The sequence below is a fragment of the Electrophorus electricus genome, chromosome 2 (assembly GCF_041902795.1).
Source record: "Electrophorus electricus isolate QZ-2024a chromosome 2, ASM4190279v1, whole genome shotgun sequence".
NCBI lineage: Eukaryota > Metazoa > Chordata > Actinopteri > Gymnotiformes > Gymnotidae > Electrophorus > Electrophorus electricus.
The window spans coordinates 30,828,092-30,855,759 of record NC_137498.1 but is presented as its reverse complement, the minus strand read 5'-3'; the positions used below and the strand labels follow the sequence as shown (position 1 = coordinate 30,855,759).

Below are 27,668 nucleotides of genomic sequence, written 5' to 3'. Positions count from 1 at the left end.
CTTGGAAAACGTTTTATAAAACTCATCTGTAAAGCCATCTGCTACGGGGGATTTATTGTTTGTAACATGGCAGATAGCATTTATATTTTCCGTTAACATTATGTCATCATCACAGTATTCCTGTTGGCTTTCGTCAATAGTTGTCACATTAAACTCTTAAACATACGCTTCTTAAGGAGCGACGGCACACGCTGCGTCAGAGATCTGCGACAATAGGTCCAGAAGAGATGTCGGAGTGTGTGTAACCAGTGACTGTTCCTTGATATCCACCTTGTTTGTGAGAAGTATGCGTTCATGCCCTGATGTAAGATGATTTACTTACTGTTTATTATAGTTAAAAGTATGTTTCGCCATTGTCAGTGTTTGGTTGGCTTATTACTGAGAACTCTGTTGTAAGCACGTTACGGGATTAGCCTACTGAGTTGCTGATTCAGTACTCTTATTGTTATTCCTCATTAATTACGTTATTTCTGACTTGTAATGTTGTACGGCAATACTGGTGTGGACTGAATTGCTAGTTGTAATGTGCGTGATATATATGGCGTATTACTTGGCATAGAAGTGTTAGCTCTACGTCGAGCTAGTTCTAGAACTTCGCATGTAAGAATAGAGAACTACTGTATCCCCCTTCCATGAGGGCACTGTTAGACACCCTAAGAAACCACGTTATATGCATATTGTATAGTAAATTCACTGTGAATGTATTACTGTATACGAGTGCCTAGAATTGATAATGAATGGAATGATCATTGGAATATATGTTCTGTTTCCTATTCCAGACCATACTTCTCATGCTCCATACTTTGCTTTTCATATCCTCCATTTGCTTATCACTCCATACTTCATACTTCATTCTCCATACCTCAAATGCATAGCCTGCTGTCTGTAATGGACAAACCTGAGTCAGTATATTAATCCGCCTGGTGAACGTGCTGGTGTGCGTATGCGCCTAAAGTGTTGCGTGGTTGAATATTTTTAAAGTGTTGAATATCACCACTAACAGTCCAGTGTTCTGACCGAAACTCAAAGGAGGACAAACACCCCTTAGAACCTGCCTTACTATACAGTTACCTTACCGCTATCAAACAAATGGAGTTAAGAAATGTGCTCGCCGCATAATTGAAGTAATTATAAGCATAAAAATAGCAATAAAAACAAGCATTGTTTGGCTATGTCTGCTAAGTTCTGTGTGATAACTCCGTTAATGTTAAGGCATTTGAGCTAGTCCTAAGACAATGTTTTTCCAAGCTAAAGAAATAAGCTGTGTTCACCTTCCTCCAGCCATATTTTCCTAGTTCTAATAAAAGCTGTCTTTGCATTAGCTTGTTATAGCTCGTCAAGCACACTTTTGTAAAGTATCCATCTCAACCCTTTCCTCATCAGTTAGCCTATAATGTGGCCTTGAGGACAGAGAGGCGATCCTAAAGACAACACCCGCCTCCTAACTTACGTAGCTTAGCCGTCTAGTTTCCTTTATCCACAAGTAGCCTAATTTACCAGCTTCTTGAATAATTCCCATATAGTACTTTTGTTCTGTAAGTGCCTTATTCCAGTAAAAAGTGACCAACATTTGTGTGACCACTTTAACCGCATCAGACTTCAATAGGCCTAGAGAATGATTAAGTTTCAATTATGTCCTGATAGATCGCGTAGCATTTGACAAAGAAAGACATCATGATAGAAGCTGATCTGAAAGTGGAGCATGGAGGATATCGAGAAAAATATTATCCAGTGATAAACTGTTAGAGACTTGTTCCAGACTTATTGCTCTAGGTTTATGAGAGCCAACCAGGGAATTCCTTTCTTCACACATCTGTTAATTTAAACCTACTCATCAACAATTGTAATTGTAAACTAGGTGGCCAATAGTCTATATTGTTGTCCCGCACTAAATTAAAATGCCCTCCTATCAAAACAATACAGTCAGGAAATTGCTATCACTAGTGGAGAATACTATCCCCAGAATCAAGTTGTATCCGTATATGCTAACTACAAATAGTACAGACTAAGCTATTCTTAACAGGTGTTATAGAAAATGTCCAGCAGGTTCGCATTCAGTATGCAATATATCACCAGTCAACCTATTTGTCATTGTTAGAACACCTGCACAATGTTCTGTACCATGTGAAAATGACATTCTACCTCATTGTTACTTCCATAAATTCACATCAGATGTAACTGAGTGAGTTTCTTGAAGAAAATACAAACAGAAAGCAGTCCTTTGATATTTAGAGAACAAAAATGTTTTTTCATTTCACTTATTTCAAACCCTTCACATTAAGCAAAACTAGAGACAAAGAACTGTGGTTTTCAATGCTCCAGTGTCAAGGAATAAGCCCTGAAAAAGTCATGAGACAATTATTACCTACCAGCCAATTGAATAAGGGGAAAACAATACAAATACTTTGAAACAATCTTTTTGCCATATTGGTGTTTTTGATGCTCTTTGGCCACTGCAAAGTTCTGTGCAGCTGTTCCACGTGCCCTTGATAATGTGCAGCAATGTCATTTGCATATGCTGCAGGTGTTCCAGGGGCAGAAGATGTCAGTTTTGGACCACAACTCAACAAAATATCCACCGGCAGGTGTGGCTCTCTCCAAAATGAAGGGAGAAAACCCAGTGCTGGAATGGACAGTGATGTTATAAGCAAGTTTTATCAACCTGCGACAAATACCTGTCCCATTCACTGCCACCCTACAACATGTACTTTGGTAGTTGGTGCTTCAGTTTTCTATTCAGTCACTCACCCATACCATCAGACTGGGCACGGTATGACAAAGTGCAAGTTTTCTCAATTCCTGAGGTGGCACAGCTGTTTCATCAAATCAGACTCAAAATGCCAGTCCTGGTCGGTGTAAATTGATCCAGGCATGCCATGGTGCCAATTGTATTCCTCAAAAATGCACTGAGCAACTGTAGTGGCACGCTGATCTTTCAACGGAAAGAGGTTAAGATTGTGTGTGAAATAGTCTATGATGACTAATATATACTGATGTCCCCTTGATGTAACAGGCAGCTCGGTGATATCAGCTGCTATTATTTGGAAAGAAGCATGAATAGATTGCAATGGGGCACATTCATGTGGAGTTGGAGAACCACACATTTGACATGGTAGACATTCAGAGCAAAACTTATCACAAGACATATATGGCCAATAGCAGATTTTCCTGGCCCTTTTCAGGGTATGGTCTGCCCCCAGATGTCCACTAAACTTGGCTGGCATCGAACTTTCTCCATCCAAGCCCTAACTGTGTGAAGGGCATCATCAGTCTCCTGGTGTTTGCACATATCCTTAGGCTCAATAGACAAAATTGGGCAGACATCTGTAGGCTGCATGTCATTCTGCATGTTGCCAGTAGTTGGCATTGTTACCCTGGCACTTTCAGTGGTTAAGACAAGCTAAATAGTATTCGTTTCTGTTTGGACTTGATGTCTTCATTAGCATGTTGCTTGCCTTCTTTATGAAGGACTTTGTAGTCATATACACTCAATTCTAATATTCAGCGGGCCCGTCTAGCTGCAGGATCAGTGTCCACTGCTGCCCTCTGGAGATTTAACAAAGGCTTATGGTCAGTAAAAATATTGAAGATATTGAAATATTATAATATTTCAATTTCTGTCCTGTGCACAGTTCAATGGCCATTACATCAATACATTTACCAGTAAAGCTGAACATTTGTTGTTTCAGTCTTTTTCTCTCCATAGGTGTTCCTCTTTGGCAGCTCCCCCTTCCCTTGTATGGTCATTTGCCCTTCTGACCTGTACAAGGTTTGGAGCTGCTCCAGCTTCCACTGTTTTGGAACTAGGATCTCAGGTAAGTCTACCTCTTTTCTTCACTGCATGTTGTAACAGTTATCTCTACTCTGGCAGGTGACATGGTGATGGGGCAGATCTTCGACTTCATCACAAATTCTCTAACAGTATGCATCCTTCCTTATTACAATTTATCCTACTTAAATGAATGACTATCAAAATTAATAAAACAGTTAATTATGACATCTTAAATCTAACCTTAAATTCTATGGAAATTTTCATTTTGATCAGACAAATGGTTGCTGTTAAACAGTTTTGTTTCAGTGCCCCTTTTTGATCAGCATCCACCAAATTTGGAAGGCATCATAACTGCATGATTAGACTCTTGGTAATGGTACATTATCTCTGGAGAAAATGAATCTAGGTTTCTTCTAACTCTGTATATCTTGTTGTCATCTGCAACCTTTTCAAAGAGGTTCGGTAACAACTTGTGATCTGTATCATTGCATAGTAATGCACATGTAAAGTTTTATGTCTAGTAATTGAAATAAAACATTCTAACAAACCTAAGAACCAATAACTGGGTATGACAGAATTGTCCTAGGGCAAAAAAGCATACACAAGGTGTTCAACTTGAAATTCATTTGACACTAAAAATTATACAGTTTAGTTTTTGTCCTTGTAAGTCCTACTGTTGGACTTACAATATGTGCTTTTACCATTAAATCGAATGTTTCCCAACAAGAAGCTAGTTTGAGGCAATTGTTAAAGTAGACTGAATGTAGTGACCACACTCGGTCTCAAACTCAGGTCGTGCAGGCACAAACGTGCTCTGTCTACAGCTCAGCAGTCTTCAACTGCAGTTGAAACAAAAGTGCTGTGTATGCTGCAGGCTAGCTGTTAGCCAGACACACCTCTCATAGATAGCATGCACATAGACAGTAATGTGTTACTAGTAATTCCATAGCCCATTCTTCAGAATGGAGAGAAAATAAATGTTGCTATAGGACCAGCCCTGTCATGAAAATCACAAATTTTATTGGTCAGATTTCCTATCGTTTTGCTAATAGGTTTTTATTATTAGGGGAAAAAAATCCAAACCTACATGGCCCCGTGTGAAAAAGTGATTGCCCCCTACACCTAATAACTGGTTGGACCACCCTTAGCAAGCAACAACTGCAATCAAGTGTTTGCCATAACTGGCAATGAGTCTTTTATAGCACTGTGGAGTAATTATAGCCCACTCATCTTTGCAGAATTGTAATTCGGCCACGTTAGAGGGTTTTTTTGAGCATGAACTGCCTTTTTAAGGTCATTCCACAGCATCTCAATCAGATTCGGGTCAGGACTTTGACTAGGCAACTCCAAAGTCTTCTTTTGTTTTTCTTAAGCCATTTAGAGGTAGACCTGCTGGTGTGTTTTGGATCATTGTTCTGCTGCAGAACCTAAGAGCACTTCAGCTTGAGGTCACGAACAGATGGCTGGACATTCTCCTTCAGGATTTTTTGGTAGACAGCAGAATTCATGGTTCCATTTACCACAGCAAGTCTTCCAAGTCCTGAAGCAGCAAAATAGCCCCAGACCATCACACTACCACCACCATATTTTACTGTTGGTATGATGTTCCTTTTCTGAAATGCTGTGTTACTTTTACGCCAGATCTAATCGGACATACACCTTCCAAAAAGTTCGAGTTTTGTCTTGTCAGTCCCAAAGTCTTGAGGATTATCAAGATGTTTTCTGGAAAAACTGAGCTTTTATGGTTTTTTTGCTCAGCAGTGGTTTTCATCTTGGAACTCTGCCATGAAGGTCATTTTTGCCCAGTCTTTTTCTTATGGTGGAGTTATGAACACTGACCTTAACTGAGGCAAGTAAGGCCTGCAGTTCTTTGGATGTTGTTGTGGGGTCTTTTGTGTCCTCTTGGATTATTTGTCGCTGCATTCTTGGGGTAAATTTGGTCGGCTGGCCACTCCTGGGAAGGTTCACCACTGTTCCACGTTTTTGCCATTTGTGGATAATGGCTCTCACTGTGGTTCCACTGGAGTCCCAAAGCTTTAGAAATGGCTTTATAACCTTTTCCAGATTGATAGATCTCAATTACTTTGTATCTCATTTCTTTGGCTTGCAGCGTGCTGTCTAGCTTTTGAGGATCTTTTGGTCTACTTCACTTTGTCAGGCAGGTCCTGTTTAAGTGATTTCTTGATTGAGAACAGGTGTGGCAATAATCAGGCCTGGGTGTGGCTAAAAAAATTGAACTCAGCTTTCCAAAGATGTCAAACCTACATGTGGGGGGCATGTAGGTTTGGATTTTTTCCCCTTAAAAATAAAAACCTTCATTTAAAAACTGCATTTTGTGTTTACTTGTGTTATCTAATATTTGAATTAATTTGATGACCTGAAACATTTAAGTGTGACAAACATGCAAATAAATAAGATATCAGGAAGGGGGCAAACACTGTTTCAAACCAATGTGTGTGTGTGTGTGTGTGTATAATTTGTCTTGATATCAGAGGAAAATCCATGGGAGGATATGTATGGTTTGGATGTAATGGTGGTGAATGCAAACACTAATATGTAATGTTAATATAATTAATGATATTATAATGGTTAACTCAGCAGGACTATCGAAGAGCATTTAAAAACTCGTTAATTCACTTACATTCTCTCTCTCTATCTCTATGCTCACACTTGGCTTTAACATATGTCCTGGGTGCTTGGATTATAATACAAACTTGATATAATAAAACAGAAGGAATTTGACATAAGTAAGATAAGGAAGAACTTATATAAGTCCTCCCTAAAGGGATATTTTAGAAGAAGATTGTTTTAAAAGAAAGTGCATTCTTTCTGTGTAGATGTAAATTAATAAAATAAAATAAAGAATGTAATGGACATGATGTGTCATGGGACGCCCCCCCCCCCCCCCCCCCCCTCCCAGGTCATGTGCTACAGCCTGCTGCATGCAGGGGGGTTCACCTTGTTTGTGGCCACACCTTTTGTGTTTACGCGCATCTGCATGGGGTTTAATGTCATGTCTATTTAAATCTCTGCTAGTGTGTGTATGGTGTTGCTCATTGTTAGTCTGCTGTTATATGTTACGCACGTTTGTAGTCATTGTTAAGTGTTAGTGTGTTGTGTTAATTATGGAAGTCATGTCTTTTGTTAATATTGTGTATGAGTGCCACCAGTGTTGTTTGTGTCTTTTGTTAATAAATGTTTCACCTTATCGAGGGAGTCTGTGTGTCCTGCTCCACGCCTATCGGCACTTGGGCCAACAAATTCGTTACATGATGTAGTTATGTGGTGTAGTTCTTGTGAGATCGGGAAATCCTCATGAGACTAGATGACATAGGGAGAGTGGTGATGTGGACCAGATAATTATGGATGAATGTTCCCTTCATTGTTTTCCAGATTCTAAACCCTGATGCTCACCTACAAAGCCAAGAATAGACCAGTCCCTGCCTACAAGACAACAAGGGTCAAATGAACAAGTTTATGCTCCACAAAGCAGATGTCCCACATGCAGGAGACCATGTTTAAAACAGATTTAGTATGTAATCTCTGAAACATCCAGTACAATGGCTGTTGTAGAAATCTCCATTCCTTTAATAATGATGAGCCGGACACCAATGGGTAAAGCAAAACAAACCTAATGTATTATTTGTCTCAGCCTGAGGGCATGTCAGTTACATGCACACAAGGCGTCTCTGTGCTTCTTATACTACTCTTGGCACTCACAAGAAAGAAAATGCATTTATTTTTGTGTAGATGTAAATTAAGAGTATAAAATAAAGAACGTAATGGACATGGTGTAGTTATATGGTGTAGTGTAGAGATCGGGAAATCCAAATGAGACGATGACATGGGGAAAGTGGTGATGTAGACCAGATAGTTATGGATGAATGGTCCCTTCATTGTTTTCTAGTGAAGGAGCTGCTCACAACAGATTTAAATCCCTGATGCTCACCTACAAAGCCAAGAATGGACCAGTCCCTGCCTACAAGACAACACGGGTCAAAGTCTGATTTATATCTTTATATCAAATTTCAAGTATGGCTCAGCTTGAAATAACGTATGAAATCTCATGCAAAACAAGCACCAAGACTTTACTCTGTCTTGGCTCCCAGATGGTGCAACCACTGGCTGTCTGAACAGTAGTTTCCCTTGCTGTCTTCAGTTGCAGACTAAATACTCGTCTATTTGTGCAGTATTCTTTGACCACTAATCCTGCACTTGTTGAAATGTGTTGTATTGAAATGTCTTGAATTGCACTACTGTGTTTCTACTTGCCAAGTATCACTATTATTTGTATATTTATTTGGTATTTCACTTATGCTTATTTTATAATTCTATCTTCATAGGTATCAGCACTGACTCCTGTGTCTGGTAGCATCTTAGTTCAATTGTATTTGGACCCTAACCTATTTGTTTAGCTGATACATTCCCTGATTAGATGACATAGCACTTTTGTAAGTCTGCTTAATGCAATTGTAAATTGATGATATGCAGTGCTTCTGAATAAAATCACTAACAATGTTTGAACTAGCATGGGCAGGACTTTTTAAAATATAATCCACCAACTACAAAAAAACCTGGTATTTGTCCAACTGACATTTTTCATAGGGGTGTAGATGAATGGGTGTAAAAGTATGTGTGTGGGGCAACACCACAGAATGAAAATGGAAAAAAATTAATTCTCCTTGCTGTATTGAAATAAAGAATTTTGAAGTAATATGTAAATATTGTTAGTTTCCCCAGTCTATGCAGTCCGCACTTGGCACCTTATTTGCAAAAATATCCTGTTTTGAAATCACTGAATATGTTCTACTGTTGAGAATATTCTCATTTTCATATCTCTGTCTATTCATTCAACAGCGGTTTAGCCCTGCCTTTGGATTTTCATTTGAGCAGAGCAACGCAGGCACACAGTTATTGATGGAGAAATAGCTGTTAGGCTTAAATTGTTGTATAGAGGGTACCTTGATGACTTTAGAACAAGAAAACATTCTGCACTGGGTGAAGCGAGAGTATTCAAACAGGCTGCAGGGCACATGTCTGAATTAAAAAATTTAAATTAAAATGAAATATATATATATATATATTTCATATATATATATATGCAGTAGACTCAAAGGAACAGACCAGCATAAAACATGCAATTATGTAGAACTGCATTTCCAAACACAAGCACATCAGCCCCCACCATCTTCACCCCTTCTTCATGAAAATCCTGTCAAACTGCAAGGCAAAGTCTTTCAAGTCCAGATAGGTTCCGAATCATGTATATCTGGTCTCTACTTTTATTGTGGAAGGTCAGATCTCAATTGTACAACAAAACTTAACAGTGAAAAAAGAAAGGGATCAGTGGCTCTCAATAATCGATAATTATCCTTCTGCATGATGTTACCGAGCTTCTCAAGCACATTTCCCCTCACATGAAGATACTGCAATGAGTGACATTACCAAATTCTTTGTCCAACATGAGTGCTGTCCTCATTAGCTTTGATGACCACCCAGAAAAGCACTGAAGAAGATTCTTTCTTGAATGCTATAGAAGGACTGAACCTCCAAGGTGGCAAAATAAAAAGGTGGCAAAATAAAAAGCGTATTTTCTGAATCTAAAAAAAAAAATCTCCCTGACTGGTAGTTGTCCAGTGTGTCCTATCCAGCCCTGCTACCATTATGGGGAAGCCCATGGTGGCGGTGCATGGTAAAGTCATCATGGATGCTCTGGAAAAAGGTGTGAAGAATCTGGACAACAAAAGTGCTAATTTAGACATCTACATAGTGACACCATTATTGTTTGAAGTTTTGCAATATGAGATATATAGTGAGGTAAATTCCATCACTTTACAAATTCACATTTGAACTCCTTCCAAGAGTTTGAGCTAATTGTAACCCCTAGATGTTTGCTGGTACTGTCTAATAATGTGGAGAGATAGATAAAAAATAGCACATTATTCACCTTTTGACCTGAGAAGTGAAGAGAGAAAATTAGTAAATAAATTCCCCTTCAAAATGTAATTTTATAATTGTCCAGTACAGGATAAAATCTCTTTAACCTGGTTGTGGAATAGTGAAGTAGTGGTAAATTATCTTTACACATCACAATAAGCAATATACTCATTTTATTGTGCTTTATTCACAATATGTACTGTTTAGATTTAAATGCTGTTTATTTGAAGTATATTATGGAATCGGTTATTAAATCATCACATTCTGCAGCTATATATATATATGGTTCTCGTCAAAGACTAGGCTTTCAAACAAAACATTCAGCATATTCGTTTTTTATACAGCATTCTTGGTCATTTCGGAATCATTTGCAGCTCTGTACACCTCGCTTGGCTGCTTATTAAAATTATTTGAAACCCAAGAAGTTACATATCGAAATCATTATATATAGGCCTATGTATCTGCAGCAAAATGCATTGATTAATGGTACGTCTGTGGCTTCTAGCCTGTCTCATATGGACAGCACCGCCCATGATCCCCGTGTCCGCTCCCAATCCCCAATTTAATAGCGTCACCTGTGTAGCTTTCCTTAAGGTTTCTGTGTATTTAAAACTACCCGTGTCCGCCAATCATTGCGAAGCATCACTCAGCATTTTGCCAGCGTTGATAAACCGTTCCTTGGTACTTAACTGGCTTTGATCTTTTTGTTTATTTTTGCTGTCTTGCTCTCTCTCGTTTGCTTATTCTGGCAAAAAGGTGCATTTAAAGGTCTTTACAAACGCACTTCTGTTTAATTTTATGGAGGCTCCATCTGACAGTTAATCTTTCTTCTGTATAACCACCATGTCTCAGGAAACGTTGCTCCTCGTCCTGCTGAACAAATGCGTACAGCACGGCTATTACAATTACTACAAAGAGAATTTAATATGCCATCACTTCCCCGACAACCAATATGAACAAATAAGCCATTAATAAAAATATATTACCGGGAGCGCTTAACGCAAATATATTGAAATATAACCAACAAGTTTGAACTGAATCAAACCCCTTTATGTACGGCTTCCCCATCATTCGTTTGCGCGAAGAAACCAAAATCAGTTTGTGCCCTACTGACTTTATTCAGACATGGTTATGTCAGCGTAGAACGACATAATTGGATACGCCTCTCCAGTGGGCGGTTTAGCGGTACTTCTCGGACAGAGCCCACGCCACGTTCTGGAAGAATTTATCTACGGACACATGAACCTCAGGAGTGAAATCCACAGGGAAGTACAAGGCCAAGACTAGCATGATGTTGGTCGCAAGAATCTGAAATGAAAACAGAAAATGCACAGTATTCGTTTTAAACTACAACGGTGACATTTTGTAATCTACACTGCAAAGCTTTAAAAACATTTAGGGTTTGATCAATCTCCATTTGGTCATTACAATACGTGAAAAACCTCAGAGTAACGCGTTTTAGAGTACCTTGAAGTTAGCAGGGTCCACCCGCAGCTTCAAAGCGTGCAGTTCACTGAGCGAGGCCAAACCACCAGTAAGGTCATCAATGTGGGCAAGCGCCTCAGCGATTCCGCCCATGATAGTTTTTCCGTGCTTCTTCACAGCAGCGGATCCAGGGCTCAGGTCGGACCAACTGGCGAAGTAAGTCTTTGTCTGGGGGTATACGGTGAGCATTCTGATGGAAGCAGCACAGATTAGGTATAAGTTACTTCATATAAACGACGACCTACAGATATGCTTCTAGAAAATACATTCAAATCAATTATATAACCAGCGCACACGAATTGGCAAAAATAAAAAGCGTTTAATTTTCGAAATAATCTCAAATAAACCGAACATACCACCCTGACTAGTAGTCGACTACTGCGTTTTAAGCTTAGCCTTTGTATTTTTAGCTTTACATGTGAATGCGCAGAGTACAGTTACCTGCCAAAAGCTTCAGCCCCGATTTCATCGGCCTTGGGGGAAATTTTGTCCCAGAGGCACTTAATCACAGACTTGTCTCTAGCAGTGAGGCTCATCGTTACAACGTCTTCGTTTAGTCAAGTCAGATTCCGAGCGTGTGCTGAAAAGCGTAGTGGTCAGGCGAATACTCTGACACCTTTTATATAAGAGTAGACGCTCACCCACCCAAGCACTCAATCCAAACCACACCTTTGACGCACGTTACAACTGGTCTCCGCCCAGCCTAATTGACAGAGTACGTATCAATTATAATGTTTTTAGTTTAAATACTGCTATGTGTGTGTGTACCTAAGAAAAGTCATCACCCATTGTATTTGTATTATAGAATCATATTATAGAATTATGTACATTTCAAACAGTAAAGGAAACAGTGAATGTCAATAAAGAGTCGATTTCCACATTTAGATCTGTGTTATTTCTGTGGAAAACGTAGCATACAGCATACACTGCATAGCTGCGCTATTCAATATGATTTAGAAAGGTTGAAATTTGAATCATGTTCAAAAAACATTGCTAAGATTAATAAGAAAAAAGGCAAACGTGTTGGCCAGAATCCCATCTGAGACGTCGAGTCACGTAAGCTTGACGTCCAGCGAGAAATTAATTAATCAAGCCGTGCTCTCTGCAAAGGGCGGAGACATTACAAGTAAATAAATTGTACCCGCTTTTAATGTTCTGCAAGAGATTCTTTCTGAACATCTTCAAGAAGGTAACTGAAAGAGATCCCAAAACGAGGTTATGTTTGCATGGACAGAAGCCGAGCGCAGTGCTATTGTTGGGCTGTGGGAACAGCTCAGTGTAGATGAAATCGGACCTCAGGCTTTGGCCAGGTAACTGTTCAAACGCTTTTAACATTTTCGTGGATCCCAATTCTTCTTTTAGAATAATCGATTCTCTCTTTTCAGGCTTCTGATTGTATACCCGTGGACACAGAGATACTTCGCTTCCCTTGGTGACCTATCCAGCCCCGCTGCCATTATGGGGAACCCCAAAGTGGCAACGCACGGTAAAGTTGTTATGGGTGCTCTGGAGAAAGGCGTGAAGAACCTGGACGACATCAAGAGCACCTACGCTGCGCTGAGCGAGATGCACTCTGACAAATTCCACGTGGATCCCGACAATTTCAAGGTAGGCGTCGGTAGTTTTGGCTTGTTGCATTTACAGATATCAACGAAGACTGTCGGTGCTTGACTGTCTTCGTTTTTACCCCCGCAGCTTCTTACCGAAAGCTTAACCATATGTGTTGCCATGAAACTGGGACCCTCCGTTTTCACCGCTGACGCGCAGGACGCTTGGAGCAAGTTCTTGGCTGTTGTTGTGTCTGCTTTCTGTGAACAGTCTCGTTAGGCAGTTCCATGCAAATCCAGTTCAAGCGGTTGACCGAACGCTTGCAAACGAATAAACGATTTAAATGTATTACTGTTTGCTGTTTTATTTCGCCAATATGGCGACCTAATTAACTAAACTAGACATGAGGTCTACTCCACACAAGTAAATTACACGCTTATTTTGCTGTATGTTGGGTACGTTTCATTTTCGTTTAATGGAAAGCAGTAAATTGCAAACTATGAAGCGATGTAATTGGCGTAAGACCTTGGGTATTTCAGTTTGGCTTTTTTTTTTTTTTTGCGCCTTCTCTCCCGCAACCAACTTAAGGCCAACTGTAGGTTTGCGTGTATAAGTGTTTCATTCTTTAAACGTCCTCGGTTAAAGTAATCTTACATCAGAATGCATTAAAGGTGTCTCTCTCACACACACACTATTCATTGCGTCTCATTCATGAAACCTTCGTAAATGGAGCAAACCGCGAATAAGTTACGAGTCAAATTGACCTTTCCGAATACTTCCTACGAACGTTGCGTAAACAGCAACTTGTCTACGTTAATGAATACCAAAGGAGTTCAATAGGGAGCGCGTGCACGTTTATTTACAATTGGTATTTATAACTTTCCCAAATCTATGCGCATCGTCAACCCTGTCTGTGGCAGATGAACGAATCGCCAACATTACTGGTAAAACCTCAGTCATGTATTATGGTGGTGGCGGTGCTCTACAACTGGAGGAACCTCCAAATACATTTGATGGTAAGTTGAGCCAAGGTTTTGTCGTTTTCATCTTTCCTAGCCGAAAAGATCAATCTGGCAAATAGGTCGCTCTCGTCCAAGGATTTACATACACGTATGCTGCTATTTGGTTATTAAATGCACGCTGAGCAAGTGACTTCCAAAAAAAATTCCAAGTAAGTCTAAATTAGAAAAACACGCTTTGTTTAAACATATTAAACTATGAAAATGAACAATTGTCACTTTGCGTCTTTGCTTGCACAAACATTTTAATTTAATGATTCGTTTGTACTGTATACATTGTATTTATTTAATATATTTTTCAGGCGACCCGCAACAAACAGCATCTTCCTTCTACACTACCACAGTTCACCCGCCTGGACCAGTTCACACTCCGAGTGTTACATGTGAACACAAAATCCTGACTAAAGCAGTGTTGGGGAAACAAGAGACAATTTATGATGCAATGTTGTGCATAGTGATTATTTTAAAGTGATGAATACCATGTTCAGAGAAATATGCCATGCAATCAAATTCCAACACAAAAGAGTGTAATATACTGGTTCAAGTTGTCAGGAGGGTTTATGCTTTGCTTATATACTGCTTTTTACAACAGCTGTTGTCACATACCAGCTTTGCATCTGTGAATAATGATCACAGCAGGGGATTATACTGATATATTATCTGATTTTGAAGAGTGACATGGCAATAATCTGTAAATGTCCAGGACCAGGTCTGGTAGAAGGCCAGTATGGGAAAGTCAAGGGTTTCCTTCATCAGACATGCAGTAGCAAATGACCTTGTGGTGGAGTCTGGTCTTGGGACATGTGGGCAGGAAGACAGATGACCTCATTGTGGTAGAGACTGGTCCAGGGACAGGGCAGGGAGGCTCAGTCTCTGTGGGATTCCATAAGCATAAAGAGAAAAGAGAGCGAAGCAGGAAGAGGAAGGACATATATTAGTAGCTAGGCAAACAAATGCATATGTAGGCATAGTACATCTCATTGAATGTTGGCTAGAAGGATAAGTAATATAGTTATGATCTTGCTCAGTTTAAGGATTGGAGGTGTATCAGGGTAAAATTCTGAGGCAGGGTGCATAATCCCAGTTTGAGTTGTGGAGGCAGGAACAGCTTGCTAAAGGATAGAGACAAAGAATAAAATGGTAAAGCAGAGAGAAGAGGGTAGACAATACTGAGCGAGTGCTGTAGTAAGTGACTATTTACTGCTATGTGGCAGCATAATACTAAAAAGATGTGTACAGGTCAGAATGACTTGATAATATTATTGCATGAGCAAAATATGCTAGCCAAAGACTTGTGCAAACAGGAAAGTTTTCATTTGAGTCTTAATTCTCACTAGAATTTCAAGCCTGTAGCACACATAGCACCTGTACAGGTACAGGAATCGAGATCTGGGAACTGTTGGACTCAAATCTGGCTCTAAAATATTGCAAAAATCAAAAGAATCTGTTGTTGATGGGACACTTTTTGTAACATCCACCACTGCTGACTAGCTAACGTCTCCGATTTGCTGGAAAATATAACGTTAACGTTGATACATCATTTTGCTGTGAAACTGTAGCACAAATAAATGTTTTACTAAAAAAGAATGAAGTAAATGTAATTTTGATGGAACATAGCAGAGACCTTGGTAATAAAAATACTTTTTCATTTTATTTCTTTAATTTTAGTTAATTTTAACTTTTTTAATAAATTGTATTTTTAAACGTTTTTGCAAGGATCTTCCCAAGGTCATTGATCTTGGGATGCAACAAGCTTCTTTATTCTTCTATATATTAGTAAAGCACTTTGAACTGCCACTGTGTATGAAAAGTGCTATACAAAATCTTTCCTTGCTTTACTTAAAGGTTAACAGTTTGGTCGACATTTTACTGTTCAAATACCAAATTTATCTTAAATGATAGGTTATATCAAAAGAACATATAGAAACGGAACTGTCCAGTGCTGAACTGCAAATCATCTCACAGAGTCCCTTCCATATCTAGGCCGGTGTTCCCCCTAAGGCAACTGTGGATTGGCAATGTTAGTTTAGTGTATGCCGCCTGTACTAAACAGCAAGATTATGTTTTACTGTGTCTTATATTTCTGTTTTTAATACAAGTCTGTAACGAATAAGAATGATGTCTGCAAGTTAAAGTAAATATTGAATTTGAAGCGATAATTTACTAATAATTAAAAATGAATAATTATTTATAATTAGGCTTATTAAATAAGCGTATTATTATTAGTTATAAATTTATAATATTTATATTTAGATAGCGAGGTGCATCTTTCACTCGAAAGCGGATGCAAACCCAGTTTACTTAAGTTTTATATTGCCCAAAAAATGACAACGATCGCACATTTCAGTGAACAGTAAAAAAACAGTAAAGTGTAGAACTAAATGCGCTACGACTTTTAATCGAAAGCGCAGGTAATCCCCGTTTATTTTAGTTCTATACAGATCAAAAGAATGAACCTAGGATACGCTTCAGTCAACACTGACAGAATATTTCAGTTTTTTATAACAGACATGTATATACATTATACATTAGGCCTATATACATTTTATGGTGTTACAGCCATCAAATGTATGCTGGAACCTAAAAGTGGCTTCTTTGACTAAACATAGCTACCGGATGAGACTGAGTAGAGACTGCTGCATCTATACTGAAGTGGCTACTTGGACTAAACATAATGTAATAAAGCACAGACTGTATTAGCTGGGCCGCCCAGAGGGAATGGGTTCCCTCTTTTGTTCTTTGAAATTATTCTTCTGATCTTCCTCATTTACCTTCAACTGTTCCAAGCATAATCATACCTTCCAGTGAATTGGTTCTCTTAATGTATCTGAAATAAAAAGGTTTCAGTGTGGTTATATGGCCTTTAAGTAAAGAGAGTTTTAAATAAATCATGCCAATTGTTTGTTGTTTAACAGTATGTTTTCATATCTTAATCCTGGATTGTGCGGGATAATGAGTATTGTATTGATTAACTTGGTCCCTATTCACAAAGCTTCTTAAAGAAAGTGTTGATGGGGGATCAGATCACTTTCTTATTTACTGATGGGAACTAATCCGAGATCAGCACCCCTGCAACTGAGATGCTTTAAAAGACAGACAACAAAAGACATGTGAACCAGCTGAGTCATTAATTTCAGGGGACAAAATAAATCCATTTTTAGGGTTTTAGAGTACAGCCTGTACTTCTTATCCAAAGGGGTTCTTCCTAAAAGGTTGGAAGCAGTTTGGAGGTTTTCCCCTTATATTTATAATTTAAAGATATGCTTGACACCAAGAACACACACATTATATGTATACACACACACACACACACACACACACACACACACACACACACACACACACACACACACACACACTTATATATATATATATATATATATATATATATATATATATATATATATATATATATATATATATATATATTCATTTTAAAACGTTATAAAATATTTAGTTCTCTCAAATATTATACAGTGTGTGTAAATGGACTGATTCAGCTATAGACCTGTATCACCAGAACCTGCAGCTGGTTGAACTTTTTCAGATGCCTCAGAAACAAAATCCTCTGGTATGTTGTTTTGCCACTGGAGGCAATGCTCTCCTTCAACCTCAAGACCCTGGATCAAATGATACCCAGGAGCATGAATGACACCTCAGGAGAGAGAATGGAACCACTGACATTGAGTGAAAATAGGTGTTGTGCCATCTAAATCCACAACCATTTCAGCAGTCTGTGCAGGACGTTCAGCTTCAGTGTTTGAAAATGCACCAGGATACCAGTGGCTGAACTCATCCCAGTCGGATTTGAGGCCGCAAATCCTCCTTCTCCCGAATGATGCCAATGACTGAATGACTCCAGTGGCACCAGGCTTAACAGTCTCAGGTAATTACTTGTTACTAAAAGAAATAGGTTTAATAGAATTTATTTACTGTGTACAAGTGTACAAGGGCTACAGAGAGCTCTGTCGTCATCTCACCAACTTGAGAGCAGGGTCCCATGCCAGGTGCTCATCAGTCCATTTACAAAGTGTTCAACCTGAGATTCAGTTTTTGTCCTTGGTATGTGCTTTTACTACTAAACCGAATATATTTCCCAGCACAACTTAGAAATATGTAGTTTGAGACAACTGTTATTTAGAGTAGAAAAGGCTGAATGCAGTGACCATACCCAGTCTCCAGCCCAGGTCTTACAGGCACAAACATGCTCTGTCTACACCTCAGCAGTCTTCAACAGCAGTTGAAACAAAAGTGCTGTGTATGCTGCAGGCTAGCTGTTAGCCAGACACACCTCTCATAGATAGCATGTACATAAACAGCAATGTTTTACTAGTAATTCGTAGCTGCATCTTCAGAATGCTGCTATAGGGCAGCCCTGACCATCAGAGCCACTATCCAGGATTAAATGACCAATATCCAGGAATACACCAGGAAGAATTCCCCATGTGATTAAGTGCTTATCACAAACAATAGAAACCTGAGGAGGATGGAAATAAGGAGGAGTAGGAACCATCATGGTAGGATAAATCCCTACATTATATGTACCACCAACAAATAGTGGAAGTAGAATTGTTTTTAAGCTTCCTGAATTAAAAAAAAACAAAACAATTATTTTTCAAACTTAATTTCACAGTGCCTCTTACCTGAACACATTTTCCTTGTTACTGACATCTCTTTCCTCCCATTTCCAGTTCTAGTGATCTTCTTCATCAAAAATAATATTTATGAACTTTCCTTTTTTTGTGTGTTTTCTGAACTGTAAACTAGACAACAAGAAGAGGACCAGGACAAGGAAAGGACCAGAAGAAGGAGGGGTCCAGGACAATGAGGGAAACAAGAGAAGGAGGGGACCAGGTTTTGGACAGCTCATATTGATTCAGGCCATATAATAGGGCATATAAAATTCAGACAGTGGAACCACAGTCAAGTGAGGTTCAGGAGTTTCCTAGCTAAAATATTTATTCCTAAATCCACAGAAAGGACACATTATGGAATTGTATGCATCAGTGCAGATTCTTTTAAGAGAGAAATACATTTAAAATACATTTTCCACCACATGTATATGCAAAATAAAAAGGTTATAAATGTCACACAGTATTTTTTGGGTTGAAGATGCATCATATAATCTAAGTTGGCAGACTAACTTAAAAATATTTGGTTTAATGCTTGATATGTATTAAGACAGTATTGAAAAGAAATGTGTGCTGTTTTCTCTCAGTGCCCACCTTTCCCACAGTGTTAGTTGTTGCCAATTCCTGTCCAGTGTGAATTTTATATGCCCTGTCCTATGACATTGACTCAACCTTAAACTTCAACTTTATTGTTTCTTTGGGGTTTTTTGTGTTCCATGTTTAAAAGTTGACAGAGTAAGAGGGTTTGAAGAATTGACATTACATTATGTAAGAACCATTCCTGGCCCTTCCTAGCTGTTCTTGGGGTCACTCACATTATATAGAGAGTGAGTGCTGAGTGGCAGTACAAGGTTCTGCTGGGGTAGAAGTCATGAACTATTTCACTAAATGGCCGTACCCCAAGGTTGTTTCAGTCTTCAGGCTTCAGGAGCAACATGAGTAGCACTGGGGGCAAGCATCTTTGTGTACTAATGATGGAAGCTTTCTATTGCTTGTTCCCAGGTGATGCTCCAGGAGCTTCTTCCTGTTCCTTCAGTGGATTTCCTGTCAAACAAATCTTCTTGTCTACCTCTTGCTCTTTAGTTTTCCTCAAGACTGGCAAAAGTGCAAGTTCTGAGATGCAAAGTAAAGAACAGGGCACACATTAGACCTGAAGTGAAATTTTAAGAATAATGGTTGGAAAACAGTTCAAAGAGTGTTTGCATTATTAGATTGTGGATTCTTGCTGTGTCAGTTACCTCAGGAACTCTGTGGTAAACATTGGCAACATGTAGATTCTTGAAGAAAAATTGCTTATTTGCAGAATCAATCGTCCAATGGAGAGAAGAGATAAAAAAGAGAAGAGACAAAAAAGATGTATATAAGGACAGAACATGAAAAAAAATCACATCAACAATGTCCTGTTCACTATAATGGACATTCCATAAAAAATGATTTTAAAATGTTTTTGAAAGCAAAAATCACTGTGACATGTTTTCATCATCCAATAAACTTATTTTATGTTGAAATTCCTGAAATTCTCAAACTTTCTCTTCTGGGTTATAGGAGGATATGGGACCCTCTAGACCTGCACGTCCTCGATGTTTCCTGCTGAGTACTAACGCCCCTCTCTTGTTTCGGTTCCATCACCGGCCAAGCTCTTAAGCAGCCTTCGTCAGCTTAACGTCACATTGTCTTACAAAGGCTTCCCTGTATACCAATGACCGATTTTCTAACCAGGGTGTTTTGTTTCTTGACCCATTTATCTAAAACATCGTAGTGTTAAGATTGTCTTGAGAAAAAGAGAAAGAAAAAGAGAAAGACGAGATGATGCTTTTGGGAAACCTGGTGTTACAATGAGATCTGTGAACACTGAATTTCTGTGACTGTAGAGACACAGGTCACCATTTCTTAAGAATATGGGAGCCCATTGTACTGTCATAATAAATGAGTTAAACACCAGTGAAAATGTTTCAGGTGTTGTGATTTCTGACAGCTGTGTGCTGCTCACTCTTTGCTGATCCAAGCTATAAATGCCTTTTTGTGCAAATGAATATGAGAAGATGATGCAATACTGGAAAACATTTTGAATGGTGTCTAACTCATTTATTATGAATTTACAGTGGGTTCTCACATTCTATTGACTGTAAATGGGTGTGCAGTCGATTGTTTATGTTTCCTTACTGCAAAACTTTTAATTAAATAGTGTAGGTAAACAGTTTAAGAGAAAGTTAATATATAGTCCACTTTCATAGAATTCGGTGGTGACAGATTTCAGTATGACTGGCTGGGTCGGATGAAGACCGCAAGTTAAGAAATAAAATCTATATGTTTATCACTGTATTTTGTTTCTCTCTTCTCTCTTCTCTCTTCACACGACTTCAAGTCTTCCAAGACTCTTAAAATACAAAACCATAAGACACTTTTAAATGTACCATTTACAATAACAAGACAGAAATTTTAGTTCATTCAAAATCTTCCTTTACTTGTAATAAGATACACTACGCGTGTTCGCGTCTGTCTGATTGTAATAAGACGCTACGCGTGTTCGCGTCTGTCTGATTGTAATAAGACACACTACGAGTGTTCGCGTCTATCTGATTGTAATAACACACGCTACGCGTGTTCGCGTCTGTCTGAACGTAATAACACACGCTACGCGTGTTCGCGTCTGTCTCATTGTAATAAGACACACTACGCGTGTTCGCGTCTGTCTGGTGGTCGACTGTTCATCTGTATTTCTCAGAGAGCGCGAGGGCCACAGCACCGAGGAACTTGTCCATAGACACGTGGACCTCAGGAGTGAAGTCATCGGGGAATTTGATGGCCAGAACCACAAGCAAACAGTGGGACAGGATTTGCAAAAAACAAAACACAAGAGTACAATTACAACATTATAGGGATAATGAGGATAATGTCCTTGTACAACAACAACAACAAAAAAAATGATCGTAACATGCCTTGAAGTTGGCTGGGTCCACGCGCAGCTGGAAAGCGTGCAGCTCGCTGAGTCTGAGCAGCCCATTGGTCAGGTCATCGATAGTTTTTACAGCTTCGCCCACGCCAGACAACACGATCTTTCCGTGCTTCCTCACTTCGGCAGAGCCGGGGCTCAAGTCCTTCCAGTGGGAGAAGTAGGTCTTGGTCTGGGGGTAGCCAACCAGCATCCTGCGTGGACATAATGTAGGAAGTGAGTACTCAGCACTGCGTGGACATGTTGCTTAGAGTTAGTATTCAGTTCTAAAGAGCTATCTAAGCAAGTAATAAATAAATAATAAATAGAGATTTGTGAATTGAACAACCTACCTAGACAGAGCATGTTCACCGATGTCCTCTATTTTCGGGGCGATCTTGGCCCAGAAGCCTTTGACGACCTCCTTGTCCTTGGCAGTAAGACTCATGGTTCAAGAATAGATCTGAAGAGGAATTCTGTAAACTGACAGATAGGTGAATAGCCCTTTTATACGACGAACCGAAGCCGACACACCCCGGACCCACCTCGTCCACGAGCCCGCTTGGACGCATCCCAGAGATGAAAGATAAAACTTAATTTGCGTGCTTGCAAGAGATAAGGTTCCAGCTATGCTCTTTCTCAAAAATATTTAACACAATCAGGTAAGATGAAATTAAGAAACGTCATGAAAGTGATCTAGCAGTTATTTGCATGTATTTATTCATTCTTTTTATGCATTTACTTACTGGGGTTACAGAAGATCAAGTGTCACTTTTTTTTACTAAGACAATGTTGGCATACAAAGGGAGCAAATATTTGCTAACATGCAGATCTAAATTTTGCTTTGTTTCCGTTTTCCTTTTTGAGAATATTGAAAATGTATCTTTAATTTTTAGTTTTAGTTGTTTTGTTTTACACGCATGCTATTTTTCTTTCGTTTGTTCAGTAATTTTATTTTTATATCACTTTTATAGCAGACTGGGCACTGAAATCAGGACACAGTGATTTGCTTTTATTAACGGGTGGCAAGTAGGCTATATTTCACTTGGTAATTAAACATATCAGGATAAACCTTCCCAAGAAAGCCTGGGTGTTTGAATGTTTATTGTTAGTTATCAAAAGTTATTGTCGATGGGCACGACCTCGCAAGAATCTTGATTACAGTCTTGTTAAGTCTCCTCAGCGTCTATTGGCGTTTTACAATATACTCTCCGCATGGTTATTGTATTAATTCATAGCACTAAAATACATTTACAAATACATTTTAAAAGATATCTACAATTACGACACTTTTGTTTTTCTAATTGATAAAGTTGAATGTCTGACACAAGAGTAATTGTGACTTATTGGTGCGCTCTACTAATTATTTTTGATGAATTATTCTTTCTTGGTAAAACACAACTGAAGTGAGATCGAACAACATTACATCATTACATCATTCGAAGTCATTTAATTGATCTTAAGACACACTACGAGTGTTACCGTCTATCTGAACGTAATAACACACGCTACGCGTGTTCGCGTCTATCTGATTGTAATAAGACACACTACGCGTGTTCGCGTCTATCTGATTGTAAAACACGCTACGCGTGTTCTCGTCTGTCTGATTGTAATAAGACACACTACGCGTGTTCGCGTCTGTCTGGTGGTCGACTGTTCATCTGTATTTCTCAGAGAGCGCGAGGGCCACAGCACCGAGGAACTTGTCCATAGACACGTGGACCTCAGGAGTGAAGTCATCGGGGAATTTGATGGCCAGAACCACAAGCAAACAGTGGGACAGGATCTGCAAAAAACAAAACACAAGAGTACAATTACAACATTATAGGGATAATGAGGATAATGTCCTTGTACAACAACAACAACAAAAAAAATGATCGTAACTTGCCTTGAAGTTGGCTGGGTCCACGCGCAGCTGGAAAGCGTGCAGCTCGCTGAGTCTGAGCAGCCCATTGGTCAGGTCATCGATAGTTTTTACAGCTTCGCCCACGCCAGACAACACGACCTTTCCGTGCTTCCTCACTTCGGCAGAGCCGGGGCTCAAGTCCTTCCAGTGGGAGAAGTAGGTCTTGGTCTGGGGGTAGCCAACCAGCATCCTGCGTGGACATAATGTAGGAAGTGAGTACTCAGCACTGCGTGGACATGTTGCTTAGAGTTAGTATTCAGTTCTAAAGAGCTATCTAAGCAAGTAATAAATAAATAATAAATAGAGATTTGTGAATTGAACAATCTACCTAGACAGAGCATCTTCACCGATGTCCTCTATTTTCGGGGCGATCTTGGCCCAGAAGCCTTTGACGACCTCCTTGTCCTTGGCAGTAAGACTCATGGTTCAAGAATAGATCTGAAGAGGAATTCTGTAAACTGACAGATAGGTGAATAGCCCTTTTATACGACGAACCGAAGCCGACACACCCCGGACCCACCTCGTCCACGAGCCCGCTTGGACGCATCCCAGAGATGAAAGATAAAACTTAATTTGCGTGCTTGCAAGAGATAAGGTTCCAGCTATGCTCTTTCTCAAAAATATTTAACACAATCAGGTAAGATGAAATTAAGAAACGTCATGAAAGTGATCTAGCAGTTATTTGCATGTATTTATTCATTCTTTTTATGCATTTACTTACTGGGGTTACAGAAGATCAAGTGTCACTTTTTTTTACTAAGACAATGTTGGCATACAAAGGGAGCAAATATTTGCTAACATGCAGATCTAAATTTTGCTTTGTTTCCGTTTTCCTTTTTGAGAATATTGAAAATGTATCTTTAATTTTTAGTTTTAGTTGTTTTGTTTTACACGCATGCTATTTTTCTTTCGTTTGTTCAGTAATTTTATTTTTATATCACTTTTATAGCAGACTGGGCACTGAAATCAGGACACAGTGATTTGCTTTTATTAACGGGTGGCAAGTAGGCTATATTTCACTTGGTAATTAAACATATCAGGATAAACCTTCCCAAGAAAGCCTGGGTGTTTGAATGTTTATTGTTAGTTATCAAAAGTTATTGTCGATGGGCACGACCTCGCAAGAATCTTGATTACAGTCTTGTTAAGTCTCCTCAGCGTCTATTGGCGTTTTACAATATACTCTCCGCATGGTTATTGTATTAATTCATAGCACTAAAATACATTTACAAATACATTTTAAAAGATATCTACAATTAAGACACTTTTGTTTTTCTAATTGATAAAGTTGAATTTCTGACACAAGAGTAATTGTGACTTATTGGTGCGCTCTACTAATTATTTTGATGAATTATTCTTTCTTGGTAAAACACAACTGAAGTGAGATCGAACAACCTACACAAAACTTGGATTAAACCCGCAGAAGCATATGACGGCATGCGGCAACAAAGTTTAGAATCAGTTCATTGCAAAATACATTGACTTAGTATCTCTGGAAGCTTTTGACTGAGGAAATAGCAAAGCAATTATTGTGCCAAGCTCCAAGCAAGCCACCGGAGCGCGCTCAGGTCAAATCATTATTTTAAAGCCATCGCCTTAGCACTGCTAGGACGTGATAACTCCTTCTACTCACATATCTCCATGATGCAAATCGCCCGCTTCTGCAAAAGTGCGCTACGAAATGCATTTAGTGCATTTAATAAACAGAGCTGTATGAAATAAATAGTGCCATTTCTCCAATGTTTACTGTTCTAATTTATTTTAGATTATTTTATTTTTGTTTTGAATTTGAATAGTAGTGAAGGCGGTAAGTTTGAGCTAAGCGTGTTTGTTTATTTGTTTGTCTGCATTTTAAAAATAATGACCAAATCATTACTAAATCCATTACAAATTCAGATTTAGCTTCAAATGAGTATTTTAAGTGTGTAACTGAAAAGCCCATGGACAACGCAGGGCAGAGTAACCACGTACGTTCTCTGTATTTTTCCATCCAAGGCTGTTAGGTCATGGCGCTCATGTTTTGGCGCTGATAAGAGCGAAGAGCAGAAGGAGATTTTTGAACGGCATGAATGTCGTTTGATAATTTTGAAAGGTTCAATGATTCGTTGGATTTCACGCCAGTGACTGGGTGGAGTGATTTATATAAATAACTCTGATCGGTGATCTCACATTATCAAAGTGGCAACTCTTGAAATAATCAATATGGTTGCGTGGACAGACGCGGAACGCAAGGCCATCCAGGACATCTGGGGAAAACTGAAGCCAGCGGCCGGGCAGAAAGCTTTAATAAGGTAGGTTTAGAATAAATAATTCGGTCCACAAAAGTTATTTACTATTGCTAGAATACCGTTTCACCGATTATATTTTTATCTATTTCCCAGATGCCTTATTGTGTATCCTTGGACTCAGAGGTATTTCAGTAGCTTCGGAAGCCTTAGTGACGCTGCGGCCATTAAGAGCAATAAGAAGGTGGCAGCTCACGGTGAGGTCGTGCTGAAAGGTCTTGGTCTGGCCGTGAAAAACATGGATAATATCAAGGCCACCTACGCGCCGCTGAGTGTGTTGCACTCTGAGAAACTTCACGTGGATCCAGACAACTTCCGGGTACGTCTTCGATCCTTTTGCTTGATTTTTGCCTAATATCAGGTCAGATGGGTTTTGTCCAGTTTAATTGGTCGAATACAAAATTATATGTAGAGAAAAAGGAAAAAGGTTCAGCGTTTTGATTTCAACTGGCCTAATATTAGAGAAGAACAAGAGTAACTGACATTTAGTTTTTGTTGTTTAGTTGTTAGAAGCACAGCAATTAGAAGCTTATAAATGCTGATTAAAGCTGCCAGGGCTTACGTGCTTCTTATTTTCACATTCAAAGCTCCTCGGTGATTGTTTTACCATCGTCGTGGCTGCCCATCTTGGTCGCGCTTTCACTGCGGACATCCAAGCCGCGTGGCAGAAGTTTGTCGCGGTCGTCATCGCCGCGCTGGCAAAGCAGTACCACTAAAGGAAACACACATCTCTACTCTGATGTGAAAGAGAAGCATTTGCAAGGGTAATAAGTAATACCCAATGAATAGTAGACAATTTGTTACATCGAATAAAAATGTATTCATCAATTCACAAATGGGGCGTCTGCCTGTTTTCTTTTTCTTTTCTTTTTTTTCCTTTTTTTGCAAGGAATCGTTATTAAATATTCTTGTTTTTAATTGCCAATCGAGACAATATCTGACCAGGCTCACAGATTGCATGTTGTATGGTAACCATAACTTTCATTTATCCTTTCATACAGATTTTAACTTTAAACAAACCAAGTCAACTCAGTTATATAATATTATTCGGCTTCTTTTTATGGGAGTATATGTAATGTGAACTGAGAGTTGTCTTTAAAGCACCTAAGATTTCTAACTATTACGAAAACGCAAACCTACGTTTATGCTAACATAATAGCATCTCGATAGCACTTTTCCTTACAGTTCCAAGTTCCACAGAGATACAATTACTACAATTTACACTAAATGTTAATGATGTGATATTTATTAGTAATATGCCTATTGTTGAAAAGTTTACACCATCAAAATCACAAACTAGTTCTTTACGCCCTCTAAATTCTTATATTTTTGTAAATTTACTTTGACTGAAACGCTTTTTCAAGACCGAAATATGATAACACTGAAATCTGGCTCTGTAGGGTTTTTCCTCACGTATCTCCACTTATGAAACTGAGTGAAAATATACGACCCAAGGTACTCTGCTAAAAACTTGCATCGTAGCATCCTAACTAAAAACTTGCAGCGACACAATTACTTCTCGACTGACCTCAGAGCAGCTCGTAGCTGCTAGCTGGGCGTCTGGTTGTGATGCAATTAAATGTAGCTGCTAAATTAGAGCGTACGTAACTACCATTTCCACCTTAGTATAGCATGTTTAGTCAGGCTCTCTGTGAGACGTCGGCTATTGACCACGAATGTGCGGTTTGTAAGTTAATTAAGAGGATTTGACAATGCCCTTACTTTTAAAATGATTGTTTTTAGTGTATTTGCTACCTGTACACTATAAAAATGTTGCGTACGGATAGAGGCATCGAGAAAGTCAAAGACTCAGAAAGAGTCAAAAATAAATTCAGAGTGGTAGGCTATCTCATGTGTAAACTAGTTGTCATAAACTACTTGGAATAAACTCCAAAAAGAGACGGTTAACAACAAAACCCAAGGAAAATGTAGACTGAGAAGATCTAGTTTTAGTGGGTTTTAGTGGGTATAAAAATAAAATTAAAGTGAAATAACTGAGTAAACAAAAGCAATACGTCTAACATCGATCACGTTGGCCTACTTAATTTTGAGTTCCATGTTTCAAAGTTGAAGGAGTAAGATTTTTGAAGTACTGAATAGAGTTTAAGGACAGTACTGTAAAAACAAGGGAACGTTGAAGTAAAGAGAAACGA

At 38.9% G+C, this 27,668-nt stretch overlaps 6 protein-coding genes across 13 annotated transcripts; 3 read left to right on the top strand and 3 right to left on the bottom strand.

The window, feature by feature from the left end:
* The first annotated feature begins 195 nt into the window (after window positions 1-195).
* On the top strand, window positions 196-8,494 carry LOC145651648 (uncharacterized). 8 transcript variants are annotated; one of them, XR_014117438.1, is made up of 7 exons: window positions 202-304; window positions 780-902; window positions 2,525-2,585; window positions 3,506-3,570; window positions 3,707-3,815; window positions 7,166-7,304; window positions 7,680-8,494. XR_014117438.1 is itself a non-coding variant. In XM_081698550.1 (6 exons), exons 2-6 carry the CDS (start codon window positions 868-870, stop codon window positions 7,202-7,204), a joined length of 309 nt encoding a protein of 102 aa, XP_081554676.1. In that variant the 5' UTR covers window positions 202-304; window positions 780-867; the 3' UTR covers window positions 7,205-8,494. The 8 variants fall into 8 exon arrangements, 1 of the variants encoding a protein (XP_081554676.1); XM_081698550.1 differs by having other exon boundaries at window positions 7,166-8,494; XR_014117445.1 differs by lacking the exon at window positions 780-902 and having other exon boundaries at window positions 196-304; window positions 7,166-8,494.
* A 2,366-nt stretch (window positions 8,495-10,860) lies between these two features.
* On the bottom strand, window positions 10,861-11,733 carry LOC118241905 (hemoglobin subunit alpha-like). Its single transcript, XM_035529418.2, has 3 exons — window positions 11,636-11,733; window positions 11,177-11,384; window positions 10,861-11,017 (listed from the first exon to the last, which is right to left on the bottom strand). The coding sequence occupies exons 1-3, from the start codon at window positions 11,728-11,730 to the stop codon at window positions 10,889-10,891; spliced, it is 432 nt and encodes a 143-aa protein (XP_035385311.1). The 5' UTR covers window positions 11,731-11,733; the 3' UTR covers window positions 10,861-10,888.
* Window positions 11,734-12,405: 672 nt separating this feature from the next.
* LOC113569983 (hemoglobin subunit beta-2-like) lies at window positions 12,406-13,090 on the top strand. The gene is made up of 3 exons (XM_026998173.3): window positions 12,406-12,504; window positions 12,580-12,802; window positions 12,890-13,090. Exons 1-3 carry the CDS (start codon window positions 12,413-12,415, stop codon window positions 13,019-13,021), a joined length of 447 nt encoding a protein of 148 aa, XP_026853974.2. The 5' UTR covers window positions 12,406-12,412; the 3' UTR covers window positions 13,022-13,090.
* An 8,008-nt stretch (window positions 13,091-21,098) lies between these two features.
* Window positions 21,099-21,772, bottom strand: LOC118241860 (hemoglobin embryonic subunit alpha-like). The gene is made up of 3 exons (XM_035529196.2): window positions 21,678-21,772; window positions 21,334-21,539; window positions 21,099-21,231 (listed from the first exon to the last, which is right to left on the bottom strand). The coding sequence occupies exons 1-3, from the start codon at window positions 21,770-21,772 to the stop codon at window positions 21,101-21,103; spliced, it is 432 nt and encodes a 143-aa protein (XP_035385089.1). The 3' UTR covers window positions 21,099-21,100.
* A 1,199-nt stretch (window positions 21,773-22,971) lies between these two features.
* LOC118241863 (hemoglobin embryonic subunit alpha-like) lies at window positions 22,972-23,653 on the bottom strand. The gene is made up of 3 exons (XM_035529204.2): window positions 23,559-23,653; window positions 23,213-23,420; window positions 22,972-23,110 (listed from the first exon to the last, which is right to left on the bottom strand). The coding sequence occupies exons 1-3, from the start codon at window positions 23,651-23,653 to the stop codon at window positions 22,982-22,984; spliced, it is 432 nt and encodes a 143-aa protein (XP_035385097.1). The 3' UTR covers window positions 22,972-22,981.
* Window positions 23,654-25,426: 1,773 nt separating this feature from the next.
* Window positions 25,427-26,319, top strand: LOC118241918 (hemoglobin subunit beta-like). The gene is made up of 3 exons (XM_035529445.2): window positions 25,427-25,521; window positions 25,612-25,834; window positions 26,103-26,319. The coding sequence occupies exons 1-3, from the start codon at window positions 25,433-25,435 to the stop codon at window positions 26,229-26,231; spliced, it is 441 nt and encodes a 146-aa protein (XP_035385338.1). The 5' UTR covers window positions 25,427-25,432; the 3' UTR covers window positions 26,232-26,319.
* The last annotated feature ends 1,349 nt before the right edge of the window (window positions 26,320-27,668 follow it).

Bases quoted from the DNA above. Each gene is read 5' to 3' on its own strand.
- LOC145651648 (XM_081698550.1), top strand. From the start codon at position 868: ATGCATAGCCTGCTGTCTGTAATGGACAAACCTGA. The intron at 2,586-3,505 runs GTGTGGCTCTCT...TCTAATATTCAG, and splicing joins AACAAAATATCCACCGGCAG to CGGGCCCGTCTAGCTGCAGG. The intron at 3,571-3,706 runs GTCAGTAAAAAT...TTCTCTCCATAG, and splicing joins AGATTTAACAAAGGCTTATG to GTGTTCCTCTTTGGCAGCTC.
- LOC118241905 (XM_035529418.2), bottom strand. From the start codon at position 11,730: ATGAGCCTCACTGCTAGAGACAAGTCTGTGATTAAGTGCCTCTGGGAC. The intron at 11,385-11,635 runs GTAACTGTACTC...TGCTTCCATCAG, and splicing joins GGGGCTGAAGCTTTTGGCAG to AATGCTCACCGTATACCCCC. The intron at 11,018-11,176 runs GTACTCTAAAAC...TTTTCATTTCAG, and splicing joins TGGACCCTGCTAACTTCAAG to ATTCTTGCGACCAACATCAT.
- LOC113569983 (XM_026998173.3), top strand. From the start codon at position 12,413: ATGTTTGCATGGACAGAAGCCGAGCGCAGTGCTATTGTTGGGCTGTGG. The intron at 12,505-12,579 runs GTAACTGTTCAA...CTCTCTTTTCAG, and splicing joins GGACCTCAGGCTTTGGCCAG to GCTTCTGATTGTATACCCGT. The intron at 12,803-12,889 runs GTAGGCGTCGGT...TTACCCCCGCAG, and splicing joins TGGATCCCGACAATTTCAAG to CTTCTTACCGAAAGCTTAAC.
- LOC118241860 (XM_035529196.2), bottom strand. From the start codon at position 21,772: ATGAGTCTTACTGCCAAGGACAAGGAGGTCGTCAAAGGCTTCTGGGCC. The intron at 21,540-21,677 runs GTAGGTTGTTCA...ATGTCCACGCAG, and splicing joins GGTGAACATGCTCTGTCTAG to GATGCTGGTTGGCTACCCCC. The intron at 21,232-21,333 runs AGGCATGTTACG...TTTGTTTTTTGC, and splicing joins CGTGGACCCAGCCAACTTCA to AAATCCTGTCCCACTGTTTG.
- LOC118241863 (XM_035529204.2), bottom strand. From the start codon at position 23,653: ATGAGTCTTACTGCCAAGGACAAGGAGGTCGTCAAAGGCTTCTGGGCC. The intron at 23,421-23,558 runs GTAGATTGTTCA...ATGTCCACGCAG, and splicing joins GGTGAAGATGCTCTGTCTAG to GATGCTGGTTGGCTACCCCC. The intron at 23,111-23,212 runs GCAAGTTACGAT...TGTTTTTTGCAG, and splicing joins TGGACCCAGCCAACTTCAAG to ATCCTGTCCCACTGTTTGCT.
- LOC118241918 (XM_035529445.2), top strand. From the start codon at position 25,433: ATGGTTGCGTGGACAGACGCGGAACGCAAGGCCATCCAGGACATCTGG. The intron at 25,522-25,611 runs GTAGGTTTAGAA...TCTATTTCCCAG, and splicing joins GGGCAGAAAGCTTTAATAAG to ATGCCTTATTGTGTATCCTT. The intron at 25,835-26,102 runs GTACGTCTTCGA...TCACATTCAAAG, and splicing joins TGGATCCAGACAACTTCCGG to CTCCTCGGTGATTGTTTTAC.